Genomic DNA, 26,267 nt, shown 5'->3' with positions numbered 1-26,267 from the left:
CAAGATTAATGAATGCCTTCATAATAAAGGACCTTGGTAAAAGTATAGCATGATGGAATTTCAAATTCAGTTTGAGGGTGAGAAGTATGGGTCTGAAATTAGAGGCAATTACAAAGGTTTGAAGTTGGCTAAAGTGGAATGGGAAAATGAATTAGAAGATAAGACAGTCGAGAAGCAGTAATAGACTGTAAGGAATAGCAGTAAGGACATATGTCATAACTCCCAACAAAGATATATTCCATTGGAAAAAAAAGGCTGCGATTTTCCAGCTTCTCCACCGCCCGCTGCAAGTGTTCCCTCAGGGCAACATACGGCGAGGGCTGATGCAGGAAGACTCCATGAGAAGGATGCAGCATCTGTGGCTAACTAAGGACATTAAATGGTAGCACGGTGGTGCAGTGGTTAGCACTGCTGCCTCATGGCACCAATGACCCGGGTTCAATCCTGGAACCAGGTCACTGTCTGTGAGGAGTTAGCAAATTCTCCCAGTATCTGCGCGAGTCTCACCTCCCCAACCCAACGATGCGTAGTGTAGGTAGATTGCCCATGCTAAATTGCCCCTTAATTGGAAAAAGAGAATTGGGTACTCTAAATTCATAAAAAAATAATTAAGGAAATTAAAGATGGAAATTTAAAAAAAATTAATTTATGCGTTGAGGGTCAGCATTTAGTGTTCACCCCAAATTGCCCTTGAAGAAGTGGTGGAGAGCTACCTTCTTGAACTGTTGCAGTCCATGTGATGCAGGTACATCCACAGTGCTGTTAGGGAGGGCATTCCAATTGTTAAGGAACAATTATGTAAGCTAGTATGTGGGTTGTAATAGTGCAAGGTATCAACGAGGAGGCTTTTTAAATAATAAAGTGATTTGTTGGAACAAGCACCTGAATTACAGGTCATTATGCCTTGACTCCCAGGTCTACACGCATTGGGCCCCTGCTCGCCAGGCCCCTTACATTCCTCCCATTGGCCAGGGTTCGCATGCTCTCATGCGATTGGCCCTAGCAGGTCAAATGATCTGTGAATGATTGTCCCTTAAAGGGGCCGGGTTACAATACAGGTGTACTATTGAAAATCAGTAAGCTTCATGCCATGGTTTTCCATTTTATTCCCTGTCTGTCTTTCTCTCTGCTTCTTTGTCTCTGTCTCTGCCTCACTCTGTCTCTCTGCCTCTCGCTTTTTCCTCTTATTTCTCCCATGGAAGCCATTCTCATGGAACATTAATAAACACATGAATCATCTTTATACTGCTTTGTTCCTGATTTCAGCTTCTTCTTAATGGGTTGTTCATCAGACGCCCTGGAGTTCACACCAGCACTGCTGGCAGTAGCAAAATTGAGGAATCTCTCTCATGCCATACCACGTGATATCAGTGTACGTGACCTGGTCTCTGTCGCCGCTTTTGGAGAGAAGGTTTCATTGATTTTTGAACATAATCTGCTCCTGGGTCACTGCGCTGACGTAGGGAGGAAGCGGACTGCCTCGCTGGGTTCCAGGCCTACGCACTGCTGAGGGAGCACGCATGTGCGGCACTGCGTCATTCACAGGGCCGGTCGTGGTCGGCCTTTTAAAACGCCGGTCACGGCCGTTGGGCGTTTCTTCCTGCGATCGGGAACACTGCAACAGATGGCCTCGCAACCCTCCCGACACCCGCATCTTCAAGGGAGGGAGAGAGAGTCAGCACATTCAGGGGAGGGGGAGAGAGAGTCAGCACCTTCAGGGGAGGAGGAGTGGGAGTCAGCACCTTCAGGGGAGGGAGAGCATCAGCACCTTCAGGGGAGGGGGAGTGTGAGTCAGCACCTTCAGGGGAGGGAGAGAGAGAGTCAGCACCTTCAGGGGAGGGGGAGAGAGAGTCAGCACCTTCAGGGGAGGAGGAGTGGGAGTCAGCACCTTCAGTGGAGGGAGAGAGAGAGTCAGCACCTTCAAGGGAGGGGGAGAGAGAGTCAGCACCTTCAGGGGAGGAGGAGTGAGAGTCAGCACCTTCAGGGGAGGGAGAGAGTCAGCACCTTCTGAGGAGGGGGAGTGGGAGTCTGCACCTTCAGGGGAGGGAGAGAGTCAGCACCTTCAGGGGATGGTGAGAAATAAGTAATGTGTTGAAGAGTTTAATGTCATTCTGTTTTCTCTCCAGAAACGAGGGGGAAAGAAAGGGTCAATCGAGGTGGAAAAGATCAAGTGCGTGGAAACAGTGACTGCTGAGGATAACTGTCCCCTCGATAGGCAGTACCCATTCCAGGTTAGTGCCTGTGAGTGAGCACTGTGGTAGCATCATCCTGTTGGCAACTGGAGCATTGCTGGAGGGCATTAGACCATCAATGAAAGCAGTGCTGATGTGCACCTTGCTACATTTACTACCATTGCTCTATACGTCTTGATACCCACCAAACATTAATTAATCCTAGTCTTGAACTTGCAAGTTGACCCCCAGCCTTTTGGAGAGCGAGTTCCAGGTTTTCTCTCCCCTCATGTGAAGAGGTGCTTCCTGACATCAGCCCTAAACAGAATAGCTCTACAGATAAATCCATGTCCATGTGTACTTTGGAAGGAGGAATGGAGTGTTATGGGCCAGGGTTTAGAAAACTCCAAAGTATATTATGGAATTCAGCTGACCCACAACTGTTTATTGATTTGGCTACGATGAGCACAAGAGCCTGCCTTTCAGGTGTTATGCAACAGAGGTTTTAGGCACTTTTAATCAAAAACAAGCTTTATTCTGCGAATTTAATTAGCATTTGTATAAACACACACAGTAAGAATTGTTATCAACTACAAACATAAAGACCCCACACAGCTACAGTAATCTATGTATAACTCTTAATGAATTCCCCATTAACTGTTCCAATTCAATAACAAAATCCAAGAAAAAAACAGATATCCCTTTTCAAAGATGTGGCCCAGCACACGGCATTCTTACTGGTATAAGACTTGTTATTGATACTCTGTTCCCCTTTTCAAACAGCAGGTTTGAATTCCTTCAAGAAAGCAATTATCTATTTTAAGTTACAGTCTGGAAACAGCTTTTAAAATGAAGATAGAGAGACACGCCTTGCAACCTGTGCAGTTCAAACCAGTCCAAACCCAAAGCAAAAGTAAAACATCACAGAGCCACAGCCCAGCTCCACCCACACAATGACATCACTGAAACCATGTGATAAGACAAAAACATTTCTTAAAGGGACACTCCCATGACAGGAGACATAGACTATTTTCTAAATGGGCAAATGCTTAGGAAATCAGAAGCACAAAGGGACCTGGGAGTCCTTCACGATTCTTTTAAGGATAATGTACAGGTTCAGTCAGCAGTTAGGAAGGCAAATGCAATGTTAGCATTCATGTCGAGAGGGCGAGAATACAAGACCAGGGATGTACTTCTGAGGCTGTATAAAGAACAAAGAACAAAGAAATGTACAGCACAGGAACAGGCCCTTCGGCCCTCCGAGCCCGTGCCGACCATGCTGCCCGACTAAACTACAATCTTCTACACTTCCTGGGTCCGTATCCCTCTATTCCCATCCTATTCATGTATTTGTCAAGATGCCCCTTAAATGTCACTATCGTCCCTGCTTCCACCACCTCCTCCGGTAGCGAGTTCCAGGCACCCACTACCCTCTGCGTAAAAAACTTGCCTCGTACATCTACTCTAAACCTTGCCCCTCTCACCTTAAACCTATGCCCCCTAGTAATTGACCCCTCTACCCCGGGGGAAAGCCTCTGGCTATCCACTCTGTCTATGCCCCTCATAATTTTGGAGACCTCTATCAGGTCGCCCCTCAACCTCCTTCGTTCCAGTGAGAACAAACCGAGTTTATTCAACCGCTCCTCATAGCTAATGCCCTCCACACCAGGCAACATTCTGGTAAATCTCTTCTGCACCCTCTCTAAAGCCTCCACATCCTTCTGGTATAAGGCTGAGGTCACACCACATTTGGAGTATTGTGAGCAGTTTTGGGCCCCGTATCTGAGGATGAGCTGGCTTTGGAAAGGGCCCAGAGGAGGTTCACAAAACTGATCCCTGGAATGAAGAGCTTGTTGTATGAGGAACAGTTGAAGACTCTGGGTCTGTACTCGTTGGAATTAAGAAGGATGAGGGGGGATCTTATGGACATTTACAGGATGCTGTGATGCCTGGATAGAGTGGACATGGAGAGGATGTTTCCATTTGTACAAAAAACTAGAACCAGAGGGCACAATCGCAGACTGAAGGGACGATCCTTTAAAACAGAGATGAGGTGAAATATCTTAATCCAGGTGGTGGTGCATCTGTGGAACTCTTTGCCGCGGAAGACGGTGGAGGCCAAATCACTGAGTGTTTTTAAGACAGAGATAGATAAGTTTTTGATTAATAAGGGGATCAGGGGTTAAGGGCGAAGGCAGGAGAATGGGGATGAGAAAAATATCAGCCATGATTGAATGGCGGAGCAGACTCGATGGGCCGAGTGGTCTAATTCTGCTCCTATGTCTTATGGTTTTATAATGGCCTCGTTCCGCACTGTAGGAATTCTATTGTTCTTCTATGGTTCTAAGACCATCATTAGCTTATTAGAGCGAATTGAATCAATGAATAAGGGATCTGCAGCAACCTGACATCAAGAGCTGATGCCATTCAGCATGACCCAATTTCAAGTTAATTAATTTAACTCAGAATATTGCCTTGACCCGTCAAGAGTCAAGGTGCCTGCTTTAAATTTCAAACAATGCCTGTCAGTCATCATCAACTGGTGCATTCTTCATGGCAACGCCACGAACAATTAGAGTCCCCTTGCCAACCAACCAGTTTTCTCTTCAAATACACTATAAAGCCGATTTTTCCCCAGACAGTGGTATTCTTGCGATTGTTCTGATGAGTGCAAGATGAAAAACTTTTACAGCAATTTTTTCAGCAATACTCATTCATTTATGCCAAGTTGGTGACTCTGTAACAAAGGTTCTGCTGGAGTGAAGAGTATCAAGGATATGTGTCGGAAAAGATTGACTGTGGTTGCTCAGAGTGAACCAGAGGGGCACCAATATCCTGGGAGGGAAATTTGCTACGGCTCTTCGGGGGGGTTTAAACTAATTTGTCAGGGGGATAGGAAAACGAGCTGTAGTCCAGAAGCCAGTGTTGAGAGTAGTGAGGTACTGAGGAGGGTATTAAGGTCGCAGGAGTGTACCGGCAGACAGAAAGGTGGGTGGAAGTGTGTCTACTTCAATGCAAAGAGCAGCTGGAATAAGGTAGGTGAACTTGGAGCGTGGATTCGTACTTGGGACTACGATGTTGTGGCCATTACGGAGACATGGTTAGAACAGGGACAGGAATGGTTGTTGGAAGTTCCGGGGTATAGATGTTTCAGTAAGAGTAGGGAAGGTGGTAAAAGAGGTGGAGTAGTAACATTGTAGGTTCTTTACGCAAAGAGTGGTGAGGCCGTGGAATGCCCTACCTGCAACAGTAGTGAACTCGCCAACATTGAGGGCATTTAAAAGTTTATTGGATAAACATATGGATGATAATGGCATAGTGTATGTTAGATGGCTTTTGTTTCGGTGCAACATCGTGGGCCGAAGGGCTTGTACTGCGCTGTATCGTTCTATGTTCTATGTTCTATTGTTAATCAAGGATAGTTTAACGGTTGCAGAAAGGCAGTTCGAAGGGGATCTGCCTACTGAGGTAATATGGACCGAAGTTAGAAATAGGAAAGGAGCGGTCACATTGTTAGGAGTTTTCTATAGGCCCCCAAATAGTAATAGAGATGTGGAGGAAGAAATTGCAAAACAGATTATGGATAGGTGTGGAGGTCTCAGTGTAGTTGTCATGGGTGACTTTAACTTTCCAAATATTGATTGGAACCTCTATAGGTCGAACAGTTCGGATGGGGCAGTTTTTGTACAGTGTGTGCAGGAGGGTTTCCTGACACAATATGTGGATAGGACGACAAGAGGTGGGGCCACATTGGATTTGGTACTAGGTAATGAACCAGGCCAAATGTTAGATTTGTTTGTGGGAGAGCACTTTGGAGATAGTGACCACAATTCGGTGTCTTTCACTATTGCAATGGAGAGGGATAAGGCCATACGGCAGGGCAAGGTTTATAATTGGAGGAAGGGTAATTATGATGCGATTAGGCAAGAATTAGGGAGCATAAGATGGGAACAGAAATTGTCAGGGAAAGGCACAAATGAAAAGTGGAGCTTGTTCAAGGAACAAATACTGCGTGTCCTTGATAGATATGTCCCTGTCAGGCAGGGAGGAAATGAACCATGGTTTACAAAAGAGGTTGAATGTCTTGTCAAGAGGAAAAAGGAAGAGTATGTAAGGATGAGAAAACAAGGTTCAGTTGGGTCGCTTGAGGGTTACAAGGTAGCAAGGAAGGAGCTAAAATAAGGGCTTAGAAGAGCTAGGAGGGGGCATGAGAAGTCCTTGGCGGGTCGGATCAAGGAAAACCCCAAGGCTTTTTACTCTTATGTGAGAAATAAAAGAATGACCAGTGTGAGAGTAGGGCCGGTCAAGGACAGTAGTGGGAACTTGTGCATGGAGTCAGAAGAAATAGGAGAGGTGTTGAATGAGTTATTTTGCTTCAGTGTTCACCAAGGAGAGGGGCCATGTTTTTGAGGATGAGAGTGTGATACAGGCGGGTAGGTTGAAGGAGGTAGATGTTCTGAGGAAGGATGTATTAGCAATTTTGAAAAACCCGAGGGCCGACAAGTCCCCTGGGCCAGATGGGATATATCCAAGGATTCTTTGGGAGACAAGGGATGAGATTGCAGAGCCTTTGGCTTTGATCTTTGGGTCTGGAGAGTGGCGAATGTTGTTCCTCTGTTCAAGAAAGGAAATAGGAATGACCCTGGTAATTATAGGCCAGTTAGTCTTACTTCGGTGGTCGGTAAGTTAATGGAAAAGGTCCTGAACAAAGAACAAGAACAAAGAAAATTACTGCACAGGAACAGGCCTGTCGCCCCTCCCAGCTTGCGCTGATCCACATCCTTTATCTAAACCTGTCTTCTATTTTCCAAGGATCTACTTCCCTCTGTTCCCCGCCCGTTCATATATCTGTCTAGATGCATTTTAAATGATGCTATCGTGCCCGCCTCTACCACTTCCTCTGGCAAAGTGTTCCAGGCACACACCACCCTCTGTGTAAAAAACCTTCCACGCACATCTCCCTTAAACTTTCCCCCTCTCACCTTGAAATCGTGACCCCTTGTAATTGACACCCCCACTCTTGGAAAAACCCTGTCCATACCTCTCATAATTTGGTAGGCCTCAATCAGGTCCCCCCTCAACCTCCGTCTTTCCAACGAAAACCAATGAAGGATAGGATTTATGACCATTTGGAAAGATGCAGCTTAATCTGGGATAGTCAACACGGATTCGTGAAGGGTAAGTCTTGCCTCACAAATTTGATTGAATTCTTTGAGGAGGTAACTAAGTGTGTAGATGAAGGTAGAGCAGTTGATGTCGTATACATGGATTTTAGGAAGGCGTTTGATAAGGCTCCCAATGGTCGGCTCATGAAGAAAGTAAGGAGGTGTGGGATAGAGGGAAATTTGGCCAATTGGATAAGTAACTGGCTATTACATGGAAGACAGAGGGTGGTGGTGGATGGAAAATTTTCAGACTGGAGACCAGTTACCAGCGGTGTACCACAGGGATCAGTGCTGGGTCCTCTGCTATTTGTGATTTTTATCAATGACTTGGAGGAGAGGGCTGAAGGGTGGGTCAGTAAATTTGCTGATGACACCAAGATTGGTGGAGTAGTGGATGAGGTGGAGGGCTGTTGTAGGCTGCAAAGAGACATTGATAGGATGCAGAGCTGGGCCGAAAAATGGCAGATGGAGTTTAACCCTGATAAGTGCGAGGTGATTCATTTTGGTAGAAAAATTTTGAATGCGGATTACAGGGTCAACGACAGGGTTTTGAGGAATGTGGAGGAACAGAGAGATCTTGGGGTTCATGTCCACAGATCTCTGAAGGTTGCCACTCAAGTGGATAGAGCCGTGAAGAAGGCTTATAGTGTGTTAGTGTTTATTAACAGGGGGCTTGAGTTTAAGAGCCGCAGGGTTATGCTGCAACAATACATGACCCTGGTGAGACCACATTTGGAGTATTGTGTGCAGTTCTGGTCACCTCACTATATGTAGGATGTGGAAGCATTGGAAAGGGTGCAAAGGAGATTTACCAGGATACTGCCTGGTTTGCAGGATAGGTCTTATGAGGAAAGGTTGAGGGAGCGAGGGCTTTTCTCTTTGGAGCAGAGGAGGATGAGAGGCTACTTAATAGAGGTTTATAAGATGATGAGGGGGATAGATAGAGTGGACGTTCAGAGACTATTTTCTCAGGTGGATGTAGCTGTTGCAAGGGGGCATAACTATATGATTCAGGGTGGGAGATATAGGAGGGATATCCGAGGTAGGTTCTTTACTCAGAGAGTGGTTAGGGTGTGGAATGGACTGCCTGCTGTGATAGTGGAGTCGGACACTTTAGGAACTTTCAAGCGGTTATTTGATAGGCACATGGAGCACACCAGAATGACAGGGAGTGAGATAACTTGATCTTGGTTTTGGACAATGCTCGGCACAACATCGAGGGCCAAAGGCCCTGTTCTGTGCTGTACTGTTCTATGTTCTATGTAGACTGAAGTGGCAAGCCAAGATCCTCTTCTGAATTTTATTTCACTGACCAGTGACCAGCTCTGTGTCCAAATCCTGGATATAAGGGCAGAGTTCTGGGGGGACAATCGCGCCTGGGAGAGAGGTCCACCAGGATGGGTGGGTAGAGTTCAAATTGTACAGGGTTTTGGTGAGATCACGATGTCTGTTGTTTTGGTCTCCATATCTAAGGAGTATAGTGATTGTTCCCTAGTTTGGTCCCTGGGGTGCGAGGGTTGTTCTATGATGAGATGCTGATGAAGTTGGGTCTGTATTCTTTTTAGTTTAGACGAATGAGAGGTAATATCAGGAAGCTTTCGCAAAATCATTCTAGAAACCCATCTTCCAGGTGACCGTCTTCAATTTGATTGCTCCAGTCTCTATGAAGGTTAAAGTCCCATATAATTATTAAAGTCCCCTACAATTATTACATTGTCTTTTCTACAAACTCCAATAGTTATCTCCGTTATCTCCTGAACTTATTCATGCTGTAAAATTCAACAATTGTCCCTGGGAACTGATTACATGAGCATTTATTTCCCTTGACGTATTTTCCCCTGATAGTCCTCTTTACTCTTAACCTCCTTATTCTCAACTCGTGTGTTTTGGGGATTTGAACTCTTCACCACAGGAAATAATTTGCCTCCGTCTTATGAATCAATGAGAATCACGTCAGAGAGACAGATTTACACTTACGTTGCAATTTTCATGACCTCAAGACATTCATAAGCACTTTGTAACCAATTATGTATTTTTAAAGCATAGATATTGTTGCAATGCAGAAAACTCAATAACCAAAGCTTTAGTTTAACCCATCATCCAAAAGATAGCGGCAGCGATTGTATGGTTTCATCGTGCACGACTTGGTGACGCGACGAGGCCGGTAAGATTTACGATGCTCGGGACGCCTCGCAAGATCTAACGAGATTCGCAAGACGCTGCAAAATGAATCTCGCCCTCAATGGGCGGTACCCAGATTTGCATATTTAAGTGCGCAGTTAAGCTCACTTAAATATGATCGCGCTGAAGTCTCCCAAGGCTCGGGATCAAACGCCCGTGCCTCCGAGACCTCGTTTAGCACTGGTCCACTCAGACATTGGCAAGGATTAATGGCAACTGGGGCGGGGGGGGTCTCCCTTGAAATTGGAGGCTCCCGGGTGGTCGGGCTCTGAGCTGGGCCGTACCCTGGCATGCCTGATGCCACCCGAACACATTGGCACTGCCAGACTGGCACTTTGGCTGTGCCACCCAGGCACCCTGGCAGTACCACCCGGACATCCCGGCAGTGCCAGGGTGGCAGGTTGCCCATTCCAGGGATCGGGCCCGGGGCTGCCCTGTCCTTATGAGGTGGGGTGAGGGGGGGGCCTCAAAAAAACCCCTAATCGGTAAGCTGGGGCATTGGCGGGAGTCCCAACTTACCGATTAGTTGAGCTCGTCAGTACAGGAAATTAATGTAAGTACAACCTCGGCAAGACTTTCCTCACCGTGCCCCAAAAAAGCTAGTCTCGTTTAAAAGTGGGGTCGTTCTCGGCGATGCAGGCACCGAGAAACATCCTGCTAAATGCACTTAAAAGGAGACTCTGTTTTTTCCCATTAAATCGTGCCCGCCACCACTGACAGTGCACATTCTCTGAGTATTACACTGTGAGAGTTAGTGTGGATAACTGCTGAACTGGGTCTTAAACCCATAACTTTCTGGCTCAGAGGCGAGAACCTTTTGAACAAAGGTGTGCATAACGGAGGCTGCCTGATTTGTAACTTTTACTGACCTAAGAAGCTGCCATTGATGGTTAATCACCGTTATGAACACAGTTTTCAAACCTATCTTTACTCCCAACTCCACAGCTGCATTTTACAGGCATTAATCAAGGTTTGAAACCGTGGAAAACACCAAGGGAAAGGAAAGTAACATCACAAGAGTGCCAACTGTGCCTCACTAAAAGCACACATTACCCTCAGTTGATTGTGGCGTAGTGGTATTGTTGCTGGACTAGTAATCCAGAGGCCCCAGGTCATTCTCTGGGGACCTGGGTTTGAATCCTGCCATGGCAGATGGTGCAATTTGAATTCAATTTTTAAAAATCCAGAAATAAAAGTCTAAAGGGGACCATGAAACCATTGTCAATTGCCATAAAAATCCACCTGGTTCTCTTTCGGGCATTCTCAGTTGGTTCCACAACAGTAAACTGCCATGAAAGCACTCAACAAGCATAGCCCATTTTAAGTGGAGAGTGCCGGAATGTGGGGCCTGAGCTTACACTCCTTGCTGTTCTTGGCAGATTTTGAGCTGGTGCTTTAGTTTTGGATGCCAGGTTTTAATCACACTGTGGCCTCCTCTTCCTCAGGTCGTGTACGATGAGGGCCCTCTCTATGTGTTCGCCAAGAATGAAGACGTGCGGAAGCAGTGGATCAAAGAGTTGAATAGCAGTTACGTGCCGCCATTTGCTAAGCTGCCCTCCTTTCAGGTCGATAAGCATCAGAAAGGAAAATCTGTCTGCGAGGTTGCAAGGCACACTGTCACTCACTGGGTGGACAAGGGGTGAACTTTATTCCACTGTCACCTTACACTGTGGTTAAACAACAAAACCAGATGATTGCTCATGGTGGAATTTGACATCCATTCAAAGTGTTGGGTTCACATAATAATAATAACCTTTATTATTGTCACAAGTAGGCTTACATTAACACTGCAATGAAATTAGTGTGAAAATCCCCAAATGCCACACTCGGGCACCTGTTCGGGTACACTGAGGGAGAATTCAGAATGTCCAAATTATCTTTGGGGACTTGTGGGAGGAAACTGGAGCATCCGGAGGAAACCCACACAGACACGGGGAGAATGTGCAGACTCCACGCAGACAGTGACGCAAGCCGGAAATCAAACCCGGGACCCTCGCGCTGTGAAGCAACATTGCTAACCACTGTGCTACCGTGAATCTTGATGTCCCATAGTGCCTGTCAGAAATCGGCAGGCAGTAGCTGAGTGTGGTCAATCTGGCACAGAAGCAACTTTTGTCTCTGGCTGCTGAGCAACACACAACTTTTTTCATGCATTTAACTTCATAAAATCTCCCAACCCACTTCACAGGAATCTTATCAGGCTAAATGTGACCCAGGGCCTAGACAGCTGAAGATATGGCCACCAATGATGGAGCAATTTAAATGGAGGATGCAAGAGAGACCAGGGTAGTAAGAATGCAGGTATCTCAGAGGATTGTAGGTCTGAAGGAGATTACAGAGATACGGAGGAGTGAGGGGGTTATTCGGGAGGCACAACAGAAATTCATCCCAATGGAGGATGAGGCAACCATGGTTGACAAGGAAAGTCGGGAACAGCATAAAAGAAAAAGTGTACAGTGTGGTGGGGGGTGGGGGTGCGGAGAAGATGAAATATGAGTATAAGCTAGCTAGTAATATAAAAGAAGATTGCAAGATTTGTTTTCGATACATAAAAGGTAAGAGAGAGGCAAGAATGGACATTGGACCACTGGAAAATTAGGCTGGGGAAGTAGTAATGGGGAACAAAGAAATGGCAGATGAACTGAATAGTTACTTGGCATCAGTCTTCACAGTGGTAGACACCAGTGGAATACCAGAACTTCAAGGGAGACAGGGGGCAGATGTGAGTGCAGTGACCATCACTAAAGAGAAGGTTCTAGGGAAGCTGAAAAAGGTCTGAAGGTGGATAGGACTGGATGGACTACACCCCAGGGTTCTGAAGGAGATAGTTGTGGAGGCATGGTGGTGATCTTTCAGGAATCACTGGAGTCAGGGAGGATCCTAAAGGACTGGAAAATGGCTAATGTAACATCCTGTTTAAGAAGGGAGGGAGACAGAAGGTGGGAAATTATAGGCCGGTTGCCCTGACTTCAGTCATTGGTAAGATTTTAGAGACCATTATTAAGGGTGAGATTGCAGAGTACTTAGAAGTGCATGACAAAATCGGACTGAGTCAGCATGGCTATGTCAAGGGGAGGTCAGGCCTGACAAATCTGTTAGAATTCTTTGATAATAATAAGGAAGTTAGACAAAGGAGAGCCAGTGCACGTGATCTATTTGGATTTCCAGAAGTCCTTTCACAAGTTGGCGTACAGGAGGCTGCTAAATGAAATAAGAGCCCATGGTGTGAGGGGCAATGGATAGAGGATTGGCTGACTGGCAGAAGGCAGAGAGTGGGAATAAAGGGGTCATTTTCTTATGGCAGCCGACTACTATTAAAGTTCCACAGGGGTCAGTGTTGGGACCACAGCTATTCATGATATACATGAAAGATCTGGAAGAAGGGTTACTCTGTGTGATAATGACAGGGAAGGATTGGGGTTAATGTATGTGATAATCACAGGGAGATTGGGGTTAATCTGTGTGATAATCACAGGAGCGGGGTTGGGGTTAATCTGTGCGATACTCACTGGGAGGATTGGGGTTAGGATTGGGATCTGTGTGCTAATCGCAGAGGGATTTGGGTTAACCGGTGTGCTAATCATAGGGGGATGGAGTTAATCCGTGTGATAATCACAGGGGGATTGGGGTTAAACTGTGTGATAATCACAGGGGGATTGGGTTAATCTGTGTGATAATCACAGGGGGATTGGGTTAATCTGTGTGATAATCACAGGGGCGTTGGGTTAATCTGTGTGATAGTCACAGAGGGATTGGGTTAATCTGTGTCTTAATCACAGGGGGATTGGGGTTAATCTGTGTGATAATCACAGGGGGATTGGGGTTAATCTGTGTGATAATCACAGGGGCATTGGGTTAATCTGTATGATAATCACAGGGGCATTGGGTTAATCTGTGATAATCACAGGGGGATTGGGGTCAATCTGTGTGATAATCACAGGGGAATTGGGTTAATCTGTGTGATAATCACAGAGGGATTGGGGTTAATCTGTGTGATAATCACAGAGGGATTGGGTTAATCTGTGTGATAATCACAGGGGGATTGAGGTTAATCTGTGTGATAATCACAGGGGGATTGGGTTAATCTGTGTGATAATCACAGGGGGCTTGGGTTAATCTGTGTGCTAATCACAGAGGGATTGGGTTAATCTGTGTGATAATCACAGGGTGATTGGGTTAATCAGTGTGATAATCACAGTGGGATTGGGGTTAATCTGTGTGATAATCACAGGGGGATTGGGGTTAATCTGTGTGATAATCACAGGGGAATTGGGTTAATCTGTGTGATAATCACAGAGGGATTGGGGTTAATCTGTGTGATAATCACAGAGGGATTGGGTTAATCTGTGTGATAATCATAGGGGGATTGAGGTTAATCTGTGTGATAATCACAGGGGGATTGGGGTTAATCTGTGTGATAATCAGAGGGGGATTGAGGTTAATCTGTGTGATAATCACAGGGGGATTGGGGTTAATCTGTGTGATAATCACAGGGGGATTGGGGTTAATCTGTGTGATAATCACAGGGGGATTGGGTTAATCTGTGGGATAATCACAGGGGATTGGGTTGATCTATGTGATAATCACAGGGGGATTGGGTTAATCTGTGTGATAATCACAGGGGGATTGGGGTTAATCTGTGTGATAATCACAGGGTGATTGGGTTAATCAGTGTGATAATCACAGGGGGATTGGGGTTAATCTGTGTGATAATCACAGGGGGATTGGGGTTAATCTGTGTGATAATCACAGGGTGATTGGGTTAATCAGTGTGATAATCACAGGGGGATTGGGTTAATCTGTGTGATAATCACAGGGGGATTGGGGTTAATCTGTGTGATAATCACAGAGGGATTGGGGTTAATCTGTGTGATAATGACAGTGGGGTTTTTTGCGTCAGTCTTCACAGTAGAAGACATGAGTAATATCCCAACAATTCCGGAGAGTCAGGGGACAGAGTTGAATATGGTAGCCATCACAAAGCAGAAAGTGCTAGAGAAACTAAGAGGTCTAAAAATTGATAAATCTCCAGGCCCAGATGGGCTACATCCTAGAGTTCTAAAGGAGATAGCTGAAGAAATAGTGGAGGCGTTGGTGATGATGTTTCAAAAGTCACTGGAGTCAGGGAAAGTACCAGAGGATTGGAAAATTGCTGTTGTAACCCCCCTGTTCAAGAAGGGAACAAGGAAAAAGATGGAAAATTATAGGCCAATTAGCCTAACCTCGGTTGTTGGCAAGATTCTAGAATCCATTGTTAAGGACGAGATTTCTAAATTCTTGGAAGTGCAGGGTCGGATTAGGACAAGTCAGCATGGATTTAGTAAGGGGAGGTCGTGCCTGACAAACCTGTTAGAGTTCTTTGAAGAGATGACAAATAGGTTAGACCAAGGAGAGCCAATGGATGTTATCTATCTTGATTTCCAAAAGGCCTTTGATAAGGTGCCTCACGGGAGACTGCTGAGTAAAATAAGGGCCCATGGTATTCGAGGCAAGGTACTAACATGGATTGACGATTGGCTGTCAGGCAGAAGGCAGAGAGTTGGGATAAAAGGTTATTTTTCGGAATGGCAACCGGTGACGAGTGGTGTCCCGCAGGGTTCAGTGTTGGGGCCACAGCTGTTCTCTTTATATATTAACGATCTAGATGACGGGACTGAGGGCATTCTGGCTAAGTTTGCCGATGATACAAAGATAGGTGGAGGGGCAGGTAGTATGGAGGAGGTGGGGAGGCTTCAGAAAGATTTAGACAGTTTAGGAGAGTGGTCCAAGAAATGGCTGATGAATTTCAACGTGGGCAAGTGCGAGGTCTTGCACTTTGGAAAAAAGAATAGAGGCGTGTACTATTTTCTAAACGGTGACAAAATTCATAATGCTGAAGTGCAAAGGGACTTGGGAGTCCTAGTCCAGGATTCTCTAAAGGTAAACTTGCAGGTTGAGTCCGTAATTAAGAAAGCAAATGCAATGTTGTCATTCATCTCAAGAGGCTTGGAATATAAAAGCAGGGATGTACTTCTGAAGCTTTATAAAGCATTAGTTAGGCCCCATTTAGAATACTGTGAGCAATTTTGGGCCCCACACCTCAGGAAGGACATACTGGCACTGGAGCGGGTCCAGCGGAGATTCACACGGATGATCCCAGGAATGGTAGGCCTAACATACGATGAAAGTCTGAGGATCCTGGGATTATATTCATTGGAGTTTAGGAGGTTGAGGGGAGATCTAATAGAAACTTACAAGATAATGAATGGCTTAGATAGGGTGGATGTAGGGAAGTTGTTTCCATTAGCAGGGGAGACTAGGACCCGGGGGCACAGCCTTAGAATAAAAGGGAGTCACTTTAGAACAGAGATGAGGAGAAATTTCTTCAGCCAGAGGGTGGTGGGTCTGTGGAATTCATTGCCACAGAGGGCGGTGGAGGCCGGGACGTTGAGTGTCTTTAAGACAGAAGTTGATAAATTCTTGATTTCTCGAGGAATTAAGGGCTATGGAGAGAGAGCGGGTAAATGGAGTTGAAATCAGCCATGATTGAATGGTGGAGTGGATTTGATGGGCCGAATGGCCTTACTTCCACTCCTATGTCTTATGGTCTTATGGGTTGGTGTCAATCTGTGTGATAATCACAGGGGGATTGGGGTTAATCTGTGTGCTAATCACAGGGCGATTTTGTTAATCCGTGTGATAATCACAGGGCGATTGGGGTTAATTTGTGTGATAATCACAGAGGGATTGGGTTAATCTGTGTGATATTCACAGGGGGATTGGGGTTAATCTGTGTGATAATCACAGGGCGATTGGGTTAATCTGTGTGATAATCACTGGGGATTGGGTTAATTTGTGTGATAATCACAGGGGGATTGGGTTAATCTGTGTGATAATCACAGGGCGATTGGGTTAATCTGTGTGATAATCACTGGGGATTGGGTTAATCTGTGTGATATTCACAGGGGGATTGGGGTTAATTTGTGTGATAATCACAGGGGGATGGGGTTAATCTGTGTGATAATCACAGCGGGGTTGGGTTAATCTATGTGCTAATAACAGGGGGATTGGGGTTAATCTGTGTGATAATCACAGGGGGATTGGGGTTAATTTATATGATATTCACAGGGGTATTGGTTTAATCTATGTGACGATCTGTGGGGGTTGATGGTTAAATTGAGGGCCGGGTATGAGAGAATCATTATGTGAATCAGAGTGGGATCACTTACTTGTATCATAGAATGATTGCAGCACAGAGGGAGGCCATTCAGCCCTTCATTTCCATGCTGACCCTCTGCAAGAACAACTCAACTAGTCCCATTCCCCCCATCCCTTTTCCCTGTAAACCTGCCATTTATTTTTCCCTTTTGATAATTAACCTAATCCCTTTTAAAAGCCTCGACTGAATCTGTCACACTCTCAGTGCAGTCTATTCCAGATCCTAACCACTCGTTGCGTAAAAGTATTTCTCGCGAATCTCGTCGTTGCTCCTTTTGCCGAATACCTTAAATCAATCCATCCACCAATAGCAATAGTTTCTCCCTTTCCACCCTCGTGATTTTTAATATCTTGATAAAATCTCCTCTCAACCTTCTCTTCTCCAAAGAGAGATCCAACGTATCCAACCTCAAATCTGTGGGGCAATCTCCGGGCGGCACAGTAGCACAGTGTCACAGCGCCAGGGTCCCAGGTTCGATTCCCGGCTTGGGTCACTGTCTGTGTGGAGACTGCATGTTCTCCCTGTGTCTGCGTGGGTTTCCTCCGGGTGCTCTGGATGACCTCCCACAAGTCCCGAAAGACGTGCTGTTAGGTAATTTGGACATTCTGAATTCTCCCTCAGTGTCCCCGAACAGGCGGCGGAATTTTGTGGCTGGGAGATTTTCACAGTAACTTCATTGCAGTGTTAATGTAAGCCTACTTGTGACAATAAAGATTATTATTATCAATTTTGGGTAGCCGGTGAGGGGGTGTGTTAGTCAGTCTGATAACCTGGAGTTAGGGATGCCCTCCTGATTTCCCACCTCTTGTATTGATTTTGTTTTATCCTGTTTTCAGGAATTCGTTTCAATCAGGAGTTGATGCAGAAATACCACCCATGTTTCTGGATGGAGGGAGAATGGTCCTGCTGCCAACAATCAGCTAAAAATGCACCTGGTTGTTCCATCATCAAGGCCATGAATTCTTGTGAGTGTCTTCACCTTTTAAATGTAATATTTTCCTTTCTTCATGGTCTCTCACTGGAGTACATGGTGCATGGATAGAATGGATGGGTATTGATAGGGTGGATGGGCAGGCACTCTTTCCCAGGCTGGGAATAGAGGGATACGGACCCAGGAAGTGTAGAAGATTGTAGTTTAGTCGGGCAGCATGGTCGGCACCGGCTTGGAGGGCTGAAGGGCCTGTTCCTGTGCTGTACATTTCTTTGTACTTTGTTCTTTGTTCTGGCTGGGTCAGTCACCAGGGGGCAGGGGGCATAGGTTTAAGGTCCGTGGGGCAAAGTTTAGAGGATATGTGCGAGGCAGTTTTTACGCAGAGGGTGGTGAGTGCTTGGAATGCGTTGCCAGGGGAGGTTGTGGAAGCAGATACATTATCGGCGTTCAAAAGCCATCTTGACAAACACATGGATAGGATTGGTGTGGAGGGATGTAGCACAAGGAAGTGCTGAGGGTTTTGGCAATGGTTGGTATGACCGGTACAGGCTTGGAGGGCCAAAGGGCCTGTTCCCGTGCTGTTTTGTTCTTTGAACTCACTCTTTCTACAACTCACTGCGGTACATCAGCCCGTACCAAGGGAGCCCAATGAGTGCTCCCAGATAGCAAGCTAATCGCACGCATGGGGCATCACAGGCCAGCCTTGCACCTGTCCTCAAGAATGTTCAGGAGTGGGAGCTCCTGGCTGATTTTCTCTGTCAGTTGCTCAGGGAGGTACTGAGGCCAAATATTGTATACCTCTATACTGTCACACCTTTAGACCAGCTGAGGGTCATATCCATTGGTAAAACTTACCCTGATTTGTTGTGAGTAATTTCTTTCAAATTCAGTCTGGGGATGTGGGCGTCACTGGCTAGGCCAGCATTTATTGCCCATCCCTAATTGCCCTTCAGAAGGTGGTGGCGAGCCACCTTCATGAACTGTTGCCACCCCTGTGGTGTAGGTACACCCATGGTGCTGTTAGGGAGAGTGTTCAAGGATTTTGACCCATAAGATCATAAGACATAGCAGCAGAATTAGGCCATTTGGCCCATTGAGTCTGCTTCACCATTCAATGAAATCGTGACTCATCTGGTATGATAATCCTCAATCCACTTTCCTCCATTATCACTTAATTCTTGATTCCCTTACTGATTAAAAATCTTTCTCAACCTTGAACATACTTAATGACCCAGACTGTACAGTTCTCTGTGGTAAAGAATTCCACAGATTTACTACCCTCTGAGAGAAGGAATTTCTCCTCATATCTGTCCTGAATGGGTGATCCCTTACTCTGCAATTCTGCCCTCTGGTCCTCGACTCTCCCACAAGGGGAAACAACCTCTCAACATCTACCCTGTCAGGCCCCCTGAGAATCCTATATGTTTCAATAAGGTCGCCTCTCATTCTTCTAAACACCAATGAGTACAGACCAATCTTCTTAGCCTCACCTCTTAAGGAAATCCCTCCATACCTGGAATCAATCTAGTAAACCTCTCTGGACTGCCTCCATTGCCAGGATATCTTTCCTTAGATAAGAGGAACAAAAGTGTTCATAGTATTCCAGGTGTGATCCAACTAGTGCCTTGCATAACTTTAGCAAGCCTTCTCTATTTTTATACTCTTCTTTAAAGCATTGGCATGGGACCCCAGGGCAGATGAGGTCTCGGTTTCATACCTCCTGTGAAAGGTGCCACTGAAAGCTGGTGGGAAGTCTGTTACCATTGTACTGTGATCGTCGGATTACATTAGTTCCACCCTGACCTTTTTCTGTCTACACATTCTGACATTCCTTTCTGAACAAAAGAGGGAGTGGGACTCTCAGTTTTACTGTTTGTCAGACATGTGCAGTACATCCTCAGTAATACATCGATAGATGGTCAGCTATTGGGGTACAGCTTGTTCCCGCATTGGGAATACTACCATTGGAGGCTATCCAATACATGCACTGTACAGGGTGGAGTATACTGTATCTTTGTCAGAACTGGAAAAGAATTTCAGGAAAGGAAAGCTGTAAAAAATAATTCTAAGTTATCTTGATTGCAGTTCCTTCATCAGGGAATTCTCGGCGTAAATCCAGGAAACCACTTCCTCCAACCCCAGTGGAAGAACAGCAACAGGCAAGTGACCCGGTTCCACCACATGGTGCAACTCCCTTATTATTACCTTACCCTCTATCTCACTGTCTCTCAGTCAATCTCTCTCACTCTTTCTCTCAGTCACTCTGTCATTCTCTCTATCACTCTATTTCTTTTTTAAAATCTTTTTATTCGCCACATCATATTCATCATACATAGAAACAAGCAAAAAAAAACAAAGCAACAGAAGCAAAAATGACCAGCCATTATGCAGCCTAAAACATCAACCCGCAAGTTCAAAACAAGTTAAAAACAAAGAGCAAACAAGAGACCAAATCCCACTCCTTCCCTCCCCCCCCTTAATGTTCAAGGGCAACCGGCTCCCGAAAGTGCATGATAAACAGACCCCATGAATTGTAGAACCCACCCTTAACTCAAACTTCACCTTCTCCAGGGTCAAAAACTCCAGCAGGTCCCCCCCGCCACGCCGAGGCACAGGGCGAAAAAAAGCTGACCTCCACCCCAGCAGGACCCGCTTGCGAGCAATCAGCAAGGCGAAGGCTAAAACATCTGCCCCTGCACCCGGCTGCAACTTGGGCCGGTCCTATCCCCGTAAATGGCCTCAAGGAGACCGGCTCCAAGTCCACATGCAGCACTCCCGAGACGATATTAAATACCTACCTCCAATACTTTTACAGAACCAAAACATATGTACATGGTGTTATGGGGCAGGGTTTAGAGAACCCCAAAGTGTATCATAGAGTTCACCTGACCCACAACTTTGAAGAGATTGTGGTATGGGGAGCACATGGCCCACTCTAGACGTGTGGTACAGCAGAAATGGAAAACATTTTTTTTAAACAAAACAATGTTTATTCTATGAACTCAAGTTAACCTTTGTAAAACAAACAGTGAATATCTTAGCAACCATTAATTCAAAGATAACCACCAAAGAATACAACACTAAGTAATCCTTTAAGCTGTCCTTTTAACATCCAAAAGACTTAACAACCTTTAAACAGAAGCACATCAGGGTTTACATTCAATACTGAAAACATTTATAATTCTGAATTCACCAAATGATTAAGAGATAGTCCTTCATGGCAGAGAGCTCAACAATACAGCTGTATTGTATAGGGTGTTGGTGAGGCCGCATCTGGAGTATTGTGTTCAGTTTTGGCCTCCTTACCTGAGAAAGGACATATTGGCACTGGAGGGAGTGCAGAGGAGATTCACTAGGTTGATCCCAGAGTTGAGGGGATTAGATTATGACGAGAGGTTGAGTAGACTGGGACTGTACTCATTGGAGTTTAGAAGGATGCGGGGGGGATCTTATTGAAACATATAAAATTATGAAGGGAATAGATAGGATAGATACAGGCAGGTTGTTTCCACTGGCCGGGGAACTAAGTCTGTAGCAGAACTAAGGGGCATAGCCTCAAAATAAGGGGCAGTAGATTTAGGACGGAGTGTAGGAGGAACTTCTTCACCCAAAGGGTTGTGAATCTCTGGAATTCCTTGCCCAGTGAAGCAGTTGAGGCTCCTTCTTTAAACGTTTTTAAGAAAAAGATAGATACCTTTCTAAAGAATAATGGGATTTGGGGATATGGTGTACGGGCCGGAGAGTGGAGCTGAGTCCACAAAGGTCAGCCATGATCTCATTAAATGGCGGAGCAGGCTCGAGGGGTCAGATGGCCTACTCCTGTTCCTAGTTCTTATGTTCTTATGTTCTTATGCTTTGGCTGACTTCAGCTGCAACACACTGAAAAACGAAACCAAAAAGACAGACACCCCCAAACTTTTCTCAAAGTGAAACTAAAAAGCAGAACCAGAGCTCAGCTCCACCCACACTCTGACATCACTGCAGTAACATGAGCAGCCAAACATTTCTTAAAGCGACATTCTCATGACACCTCCCCCCAAGAAAAATAAATAAACCATCAACTTCAAGATGGTTCATTTTTCACCTTTTCACCATCCTTTAAGAAATGCACACAGTAAATATACTTTATCGTTTCAAAAAACAACACACGCAAACAGGTATAATAATATAGTCCATTTTTTTTTTCTTTCCTTTTCCTCCAACTGAAATCCTTCATTATTGACAGTCTCTTTGAACAAGAAGGTCTCTGCATGATCCGTCCATTTCTCTACGCCTCGGCATTTCTCTTTAAAGTTAGATACTTTAGTTCAATCTGATCACAGAGTCCCTTGTAATTCTCCAACACGGGAGCATTGGTTATCACAGCTTTCAGGCAGTCAAATGCATGTTGAAAGTCCGCTGTCCATTGACATTTTTGACGTTTCTTCAGCAAGTCCATCAGTGGAGCAATCACGCTACAAAATCTTTGCACAAATGTTCGGTTAAATCCTGAAACGATTTTGTTAGTTAACCGTTGAAATGTGGCTGGGGCGTTTTACATGCCAAATGGCATAACTTTGAATTGGTATATACCATCTGGAGTCACAAAAGCTGAAATCTCCTTCGCCCTTTTGGATAAAGGTACCTGCCAGTAACCTTTAAGTAAATCCAATTTGGAAATAAAAGCGGACTGTCCCACTTTCTCAATGCAATCCTCCAAACGTGGGATAGGATAAGAGTCCGATTTTGTAACTACATTAACCTTTCCATAGTCCACACACAATTGTTGGGTACCGTCTGGTTTAGGTACCATCACTATGGGTGAGCTCCATTGGCTGCAACCCACTTCAATTATGCCATTTTTAAGCATATTCTCAATCTCTTTGTTAACTTGTGCCAATTTTAAAGGATTAAGTCTGTATGGATGTTGTTTGATTGGAACAGCATTTCCCACATCTACATCATGTATAGCCATTTTAGTACTTCCCAATTTATCTCCACAAACTTGCCCATGTGATATCAATAACTCTTTCAGGTCAGTTTGTTTTACCTCTGGAAGATAACTCAATAATTTATCCCAATTTTTAAGAACATCCTCATTTTCCAATTTAATTTGAGGTATGTCAAATTCACAGTCATCTGGATTTGGTTCGTCACGTTGAGTTCGAATCATTAAAACCTCCTCCTTTTTCTCTCCTTCCCTTTCAAAGTACCTTTTAAGCATATTCACATGACACACTCGGTGAGTCTTCCTTTTATCTGGTGTTTTTACCACATAATTCACCGCACTTAATTTCTTTTCAATCTGATAAGGTCCACAAAACCTAGCTTTTAAAGGCTCACCTACCACTGGTAACAACACTAAAACTTTATCTCCACTGGCAAAACTACGAACTTTGGATTTCTTGTCCGCAACCCGTTTCATCACATTTTGTGTAACTTTTAAATGTGGTCTAGCCAATTCACCTGCTCTATTTAATCGTTCCCTAAAATTTGACACGTTATCCAATAGTGTAATTTCCGATTTCTCACTCACCAAGTTTTCCTTAATCAATTTAAGTGATCCTCTTACCTCATGACCAAAAATTAGTTCAAAAGGACTAAATTTGGTAGACTCATTAGGTGCATCCCTAATTGCAAACAGTACAAATGGAATTCCTTTATCCCAATCCTCTGGAAAATCTTGACAATAAGCCTTCAACATTGCCTTTAATGTCTGATGCCACCTTTCTAACGCTCCCTGCGATTCTGGATGGTACGCAGTTGATTTAAATTGTTTTATTCCTAATCTATCCATAACCTCTTTGAATAACTTTGAGGTAAAATTTGATCCTTGATCCGATTGTATTTCTGTGTGTAGTCCATATCTGGTAAAGAATTTAAGTAATTCCTCCACAATCTTTTTAGCTGTAATATTATGTACTGGAATGGCCTCTGGAAACCTCCATTATCGTCAAAAGATATTGATTCCCACTTTTTGTTTTAGGAAGCAGTCCTACACAATCAATTAGGACCCTTGTAAAAGGTTCCTCAAATGCTGGAATGGTTTTATCACTGCTTGTGGTTTCCCTATCACTTGACACGTGTGACATGATTGACAAAATGTAACTTCATCTTTATGTAGTCCAGGCCAATAAAAATGTTTCTGGATTTTAGCTTGAGTTTTCCTCATCCCCAAATGACCTCCCACTGGTATCTCATGTGCAACTCGCAACACCTCCTTTCTATACCCTACCGGCAATACTACTTGATGAACTTCTGCCCACTCTTCATCTGCCTGCATCTGTAAAGGTCTCCATTTTCTCATCAAGACATCACTTTTACGGTAATAACACTCTGGTATGCACTCAGATTCCTCTTCCGTGTATGCTTTCTGATACGTCCGTTTGATTTCTATATCTTTTTGTTGTAACTCCGCCAATTTTCCTGAACTAAAAATATCCGCCTCATCCTCCACCTGTTCTTGTTCTTTGCAACCATCTGATCAAAAATCGTTTCTGATAATTGCACTTCAACTTCATCTTCACTCTTTGATTTCTCCTCTTGTCTTAATCTGTGACTTTATGACCTTGTTACTACACAAGCTGGAAAAATCCCAGTATATTCGTCCTTCAACACTTCAGTTGTCTGATTGTCGGATCCCAGACTTGGAAGTGGGGGGCCTGATAATGGGGGGAGACTTTAACACGGTGTTGGATCTGGCACTGGATCGCTCCAGGTCTAGGACGGGTAGGAAGCCGGCGGCGGCTAGAGTGTTGAGGGGATTTCTGGACCAAATGGGAGGGGAGATTTGCAAGGTCGGGGGCTAGGGAATTTTCATTCTTCTCACATGTCCATGAGGCTTATTCTCGAATCGACTTTTTCATTTTGAGTAGGGCGCTGATAGCGAGAGTAGAGGATACCGAGTATTCGGCAATAGCCATTTCGGGCCATGCCCCGCATTGGGTGGACTTGGAGATGGGGGAGGAGAGGGACCAGCGCCTGCTGTGGCGCTTGGAGGTGGGGCTGTTGGCGGACGAGGAGGTGAGCGAGCGGGTCCGAGGAAGTATAGAGAGGTACTTGGATACCAATGACAACGGGGAGGTCCGAGTGGGGATGGTATGGGAGGCACTGAAGGCGGTGGTGAGGGGAGAGCTGATCTCCATTTGGGCCCACAAGGAGCGGAGGGAGCAGGGGGGGAGAGGGAGAGGTTGGTGGGGGAGATGGTGAGGGTAGACAGGAGGTATGCGGAAGAGCCTGAGGAAGGATTGTTGAGGATGAGGTGCAGCCTCCAGGCCAAATTCGACCTGGTGACCACCAGGAAGGCGGAGGTGCAGAGGAGGAAGGCCCAGGGTGCGGTCTACGAGAATGGGGAAAAGGCAAGCCGGATGCTGGCGCATCAGCCTCGGAAGCAGGATGCAGCTAGGGAGATTGGGGGAGTTAAGGACAGGGGAGGGAGCGTGGTGCGAAGTTGGGTTGCATCAATGGGGTCTTCAGGGGCTTCTACAAGGAATTGTACCGATCCGAGCCCCCACGGGAGGAGGGAGGGATGGGCCGTTTCCTGGACCAATTGAGGTTTCCAAAGGTGGAAGAGGGACTGGTGGCGGGACTGAGGGCCCCGATTGGGCTGCAGGAGCTGATCAAAGGGATAAGAAGCATGCAGGCGGGGAAGGCACCGGGGCCGGGCGGTTTCCCGGTCGAGTTCTATAAAAAATATATGGACCTGTTGGGCCCGCTGTTAGTTAGGACCTTTAATGAGGCAAGGGAGGGGGGGGCTTTACCCCCGACGATGTCCCGGGCACTGATCTCCTTGATCCTGAAGCGGGACAAGGATCCCCTGCAATGTGGGTCTTACAGGCCGATTTCCTTGCTAAATGTAGATGCCAAGGTGCTGGCGAAGGTCTTAGCCACGAGGATTGAGGATTGTGTGCCGCAGATCATCCATGAAGACCAGGCGGGGTTTGTGAAGGGGAGACAATTGAAAGCGAATGTGCGGAGGCTTTTGAACGTTATCATGATGCCGGCGAGGGAGGGGGAGGCGGAGATAGTGGTGGCGATGGACGCTGAGAAAGCCTTCGATAGGGTAGAGTGGGGGTACCTATGGGAGGTGCTGAAGAGGTTCGGGTTTGGGGAGGGGTTTGTCAGGTGGGTTAGGCTGTTGTATGAGGTCCCGATGGCGAGTGTGACCACAAATAGGAGGAGGTCCGAGTACTTTCGGTTGCACCGAGGGACGAGACAGGGTGTCCCCTGTCCCCCCTGCTCTTCGCACTGGCGATTGAACCCCTGGCTATGGCACTGAGAGAGTCGAGGAACTGGAGGGGGTTGGTGCGGGGTGGGGCGGAGCATAGGGTGTCGCTTTATGCGGACGACCTGCTGCTGTATGTGGCGGACCCGGTGGGAGGAATGCCGGAGGTAATGAGGATCCTTAGGGAATTTGGGGACTTTTCGGGGTACAAGCTCAATATGGGGAAGAGCGAGCTGTTCATAGTTCAGCTAGGGGACCAGGAGAGGGGGATTGGCGAGCTACCACTAAAAAGGGCGGAGAGGAGCTTCAGATATTTGGGGGTCCAGGTGGCCAGGAGCTGGGGGGCCCTGCATAGGCTTAACTTTACAAGGCTGGTGGAGCAAATGGAGGAGGAGTTCAAGAGGTGGGATGCACTGCC

General features: G+C 45.8%; 1 protein-coding gene across 1 annotated transcript in view; it reads left to right on the top strand.

Moving 5' to 3' along the window:
• btk (Bruton agammaglobulinemia tyrosine kinase) overlaps window positions 1-26,267 on the top strand; it is a 141,124-nt gene that overhangs the window by 11,644 nt on the left and 103,213 nt on the right. Inside the window, exons 2-5 of the mRNA XM_072504968.1 lie at window positions 2,127-2,231; window positions 10,963-11,044; window positions 17,552-17,680; window positions 19,732-19,805. Coding sequence (XP_072361069.1) covers window positions 2,127-2,231; window positions 10,963-11,044; window positions 17,552-17,680; window positions 19,732-19,805 — 390 coding nt within the window. The remainder of the gene's footprint in view (window positions 1-2,126; window positions 2,232-10,962; window positions 11,045-17,551; window positions 17,681-19,731; window positions 19,806-26,267) is intronic.

Source organism: Scyliorhinus torazame, chromosome 5 (genome assembly GCF_047496885.1).
Source record: "Scyliorhinus torazame isolate Kashiwa2021f chromosome 5, sScyTor2.1, whole genome shotgun sequence".
Lineage (NCBI taxonomy): Eukaryota > Metazoa > Chordata > Chondrichthyes > Carcharhiniformes > Scyliorhinidae > Scyliorhinus > Scyliorhinus torazame.
This window is presented reverse-complemented; position numbering and strand designations above follow the sequence as displayed.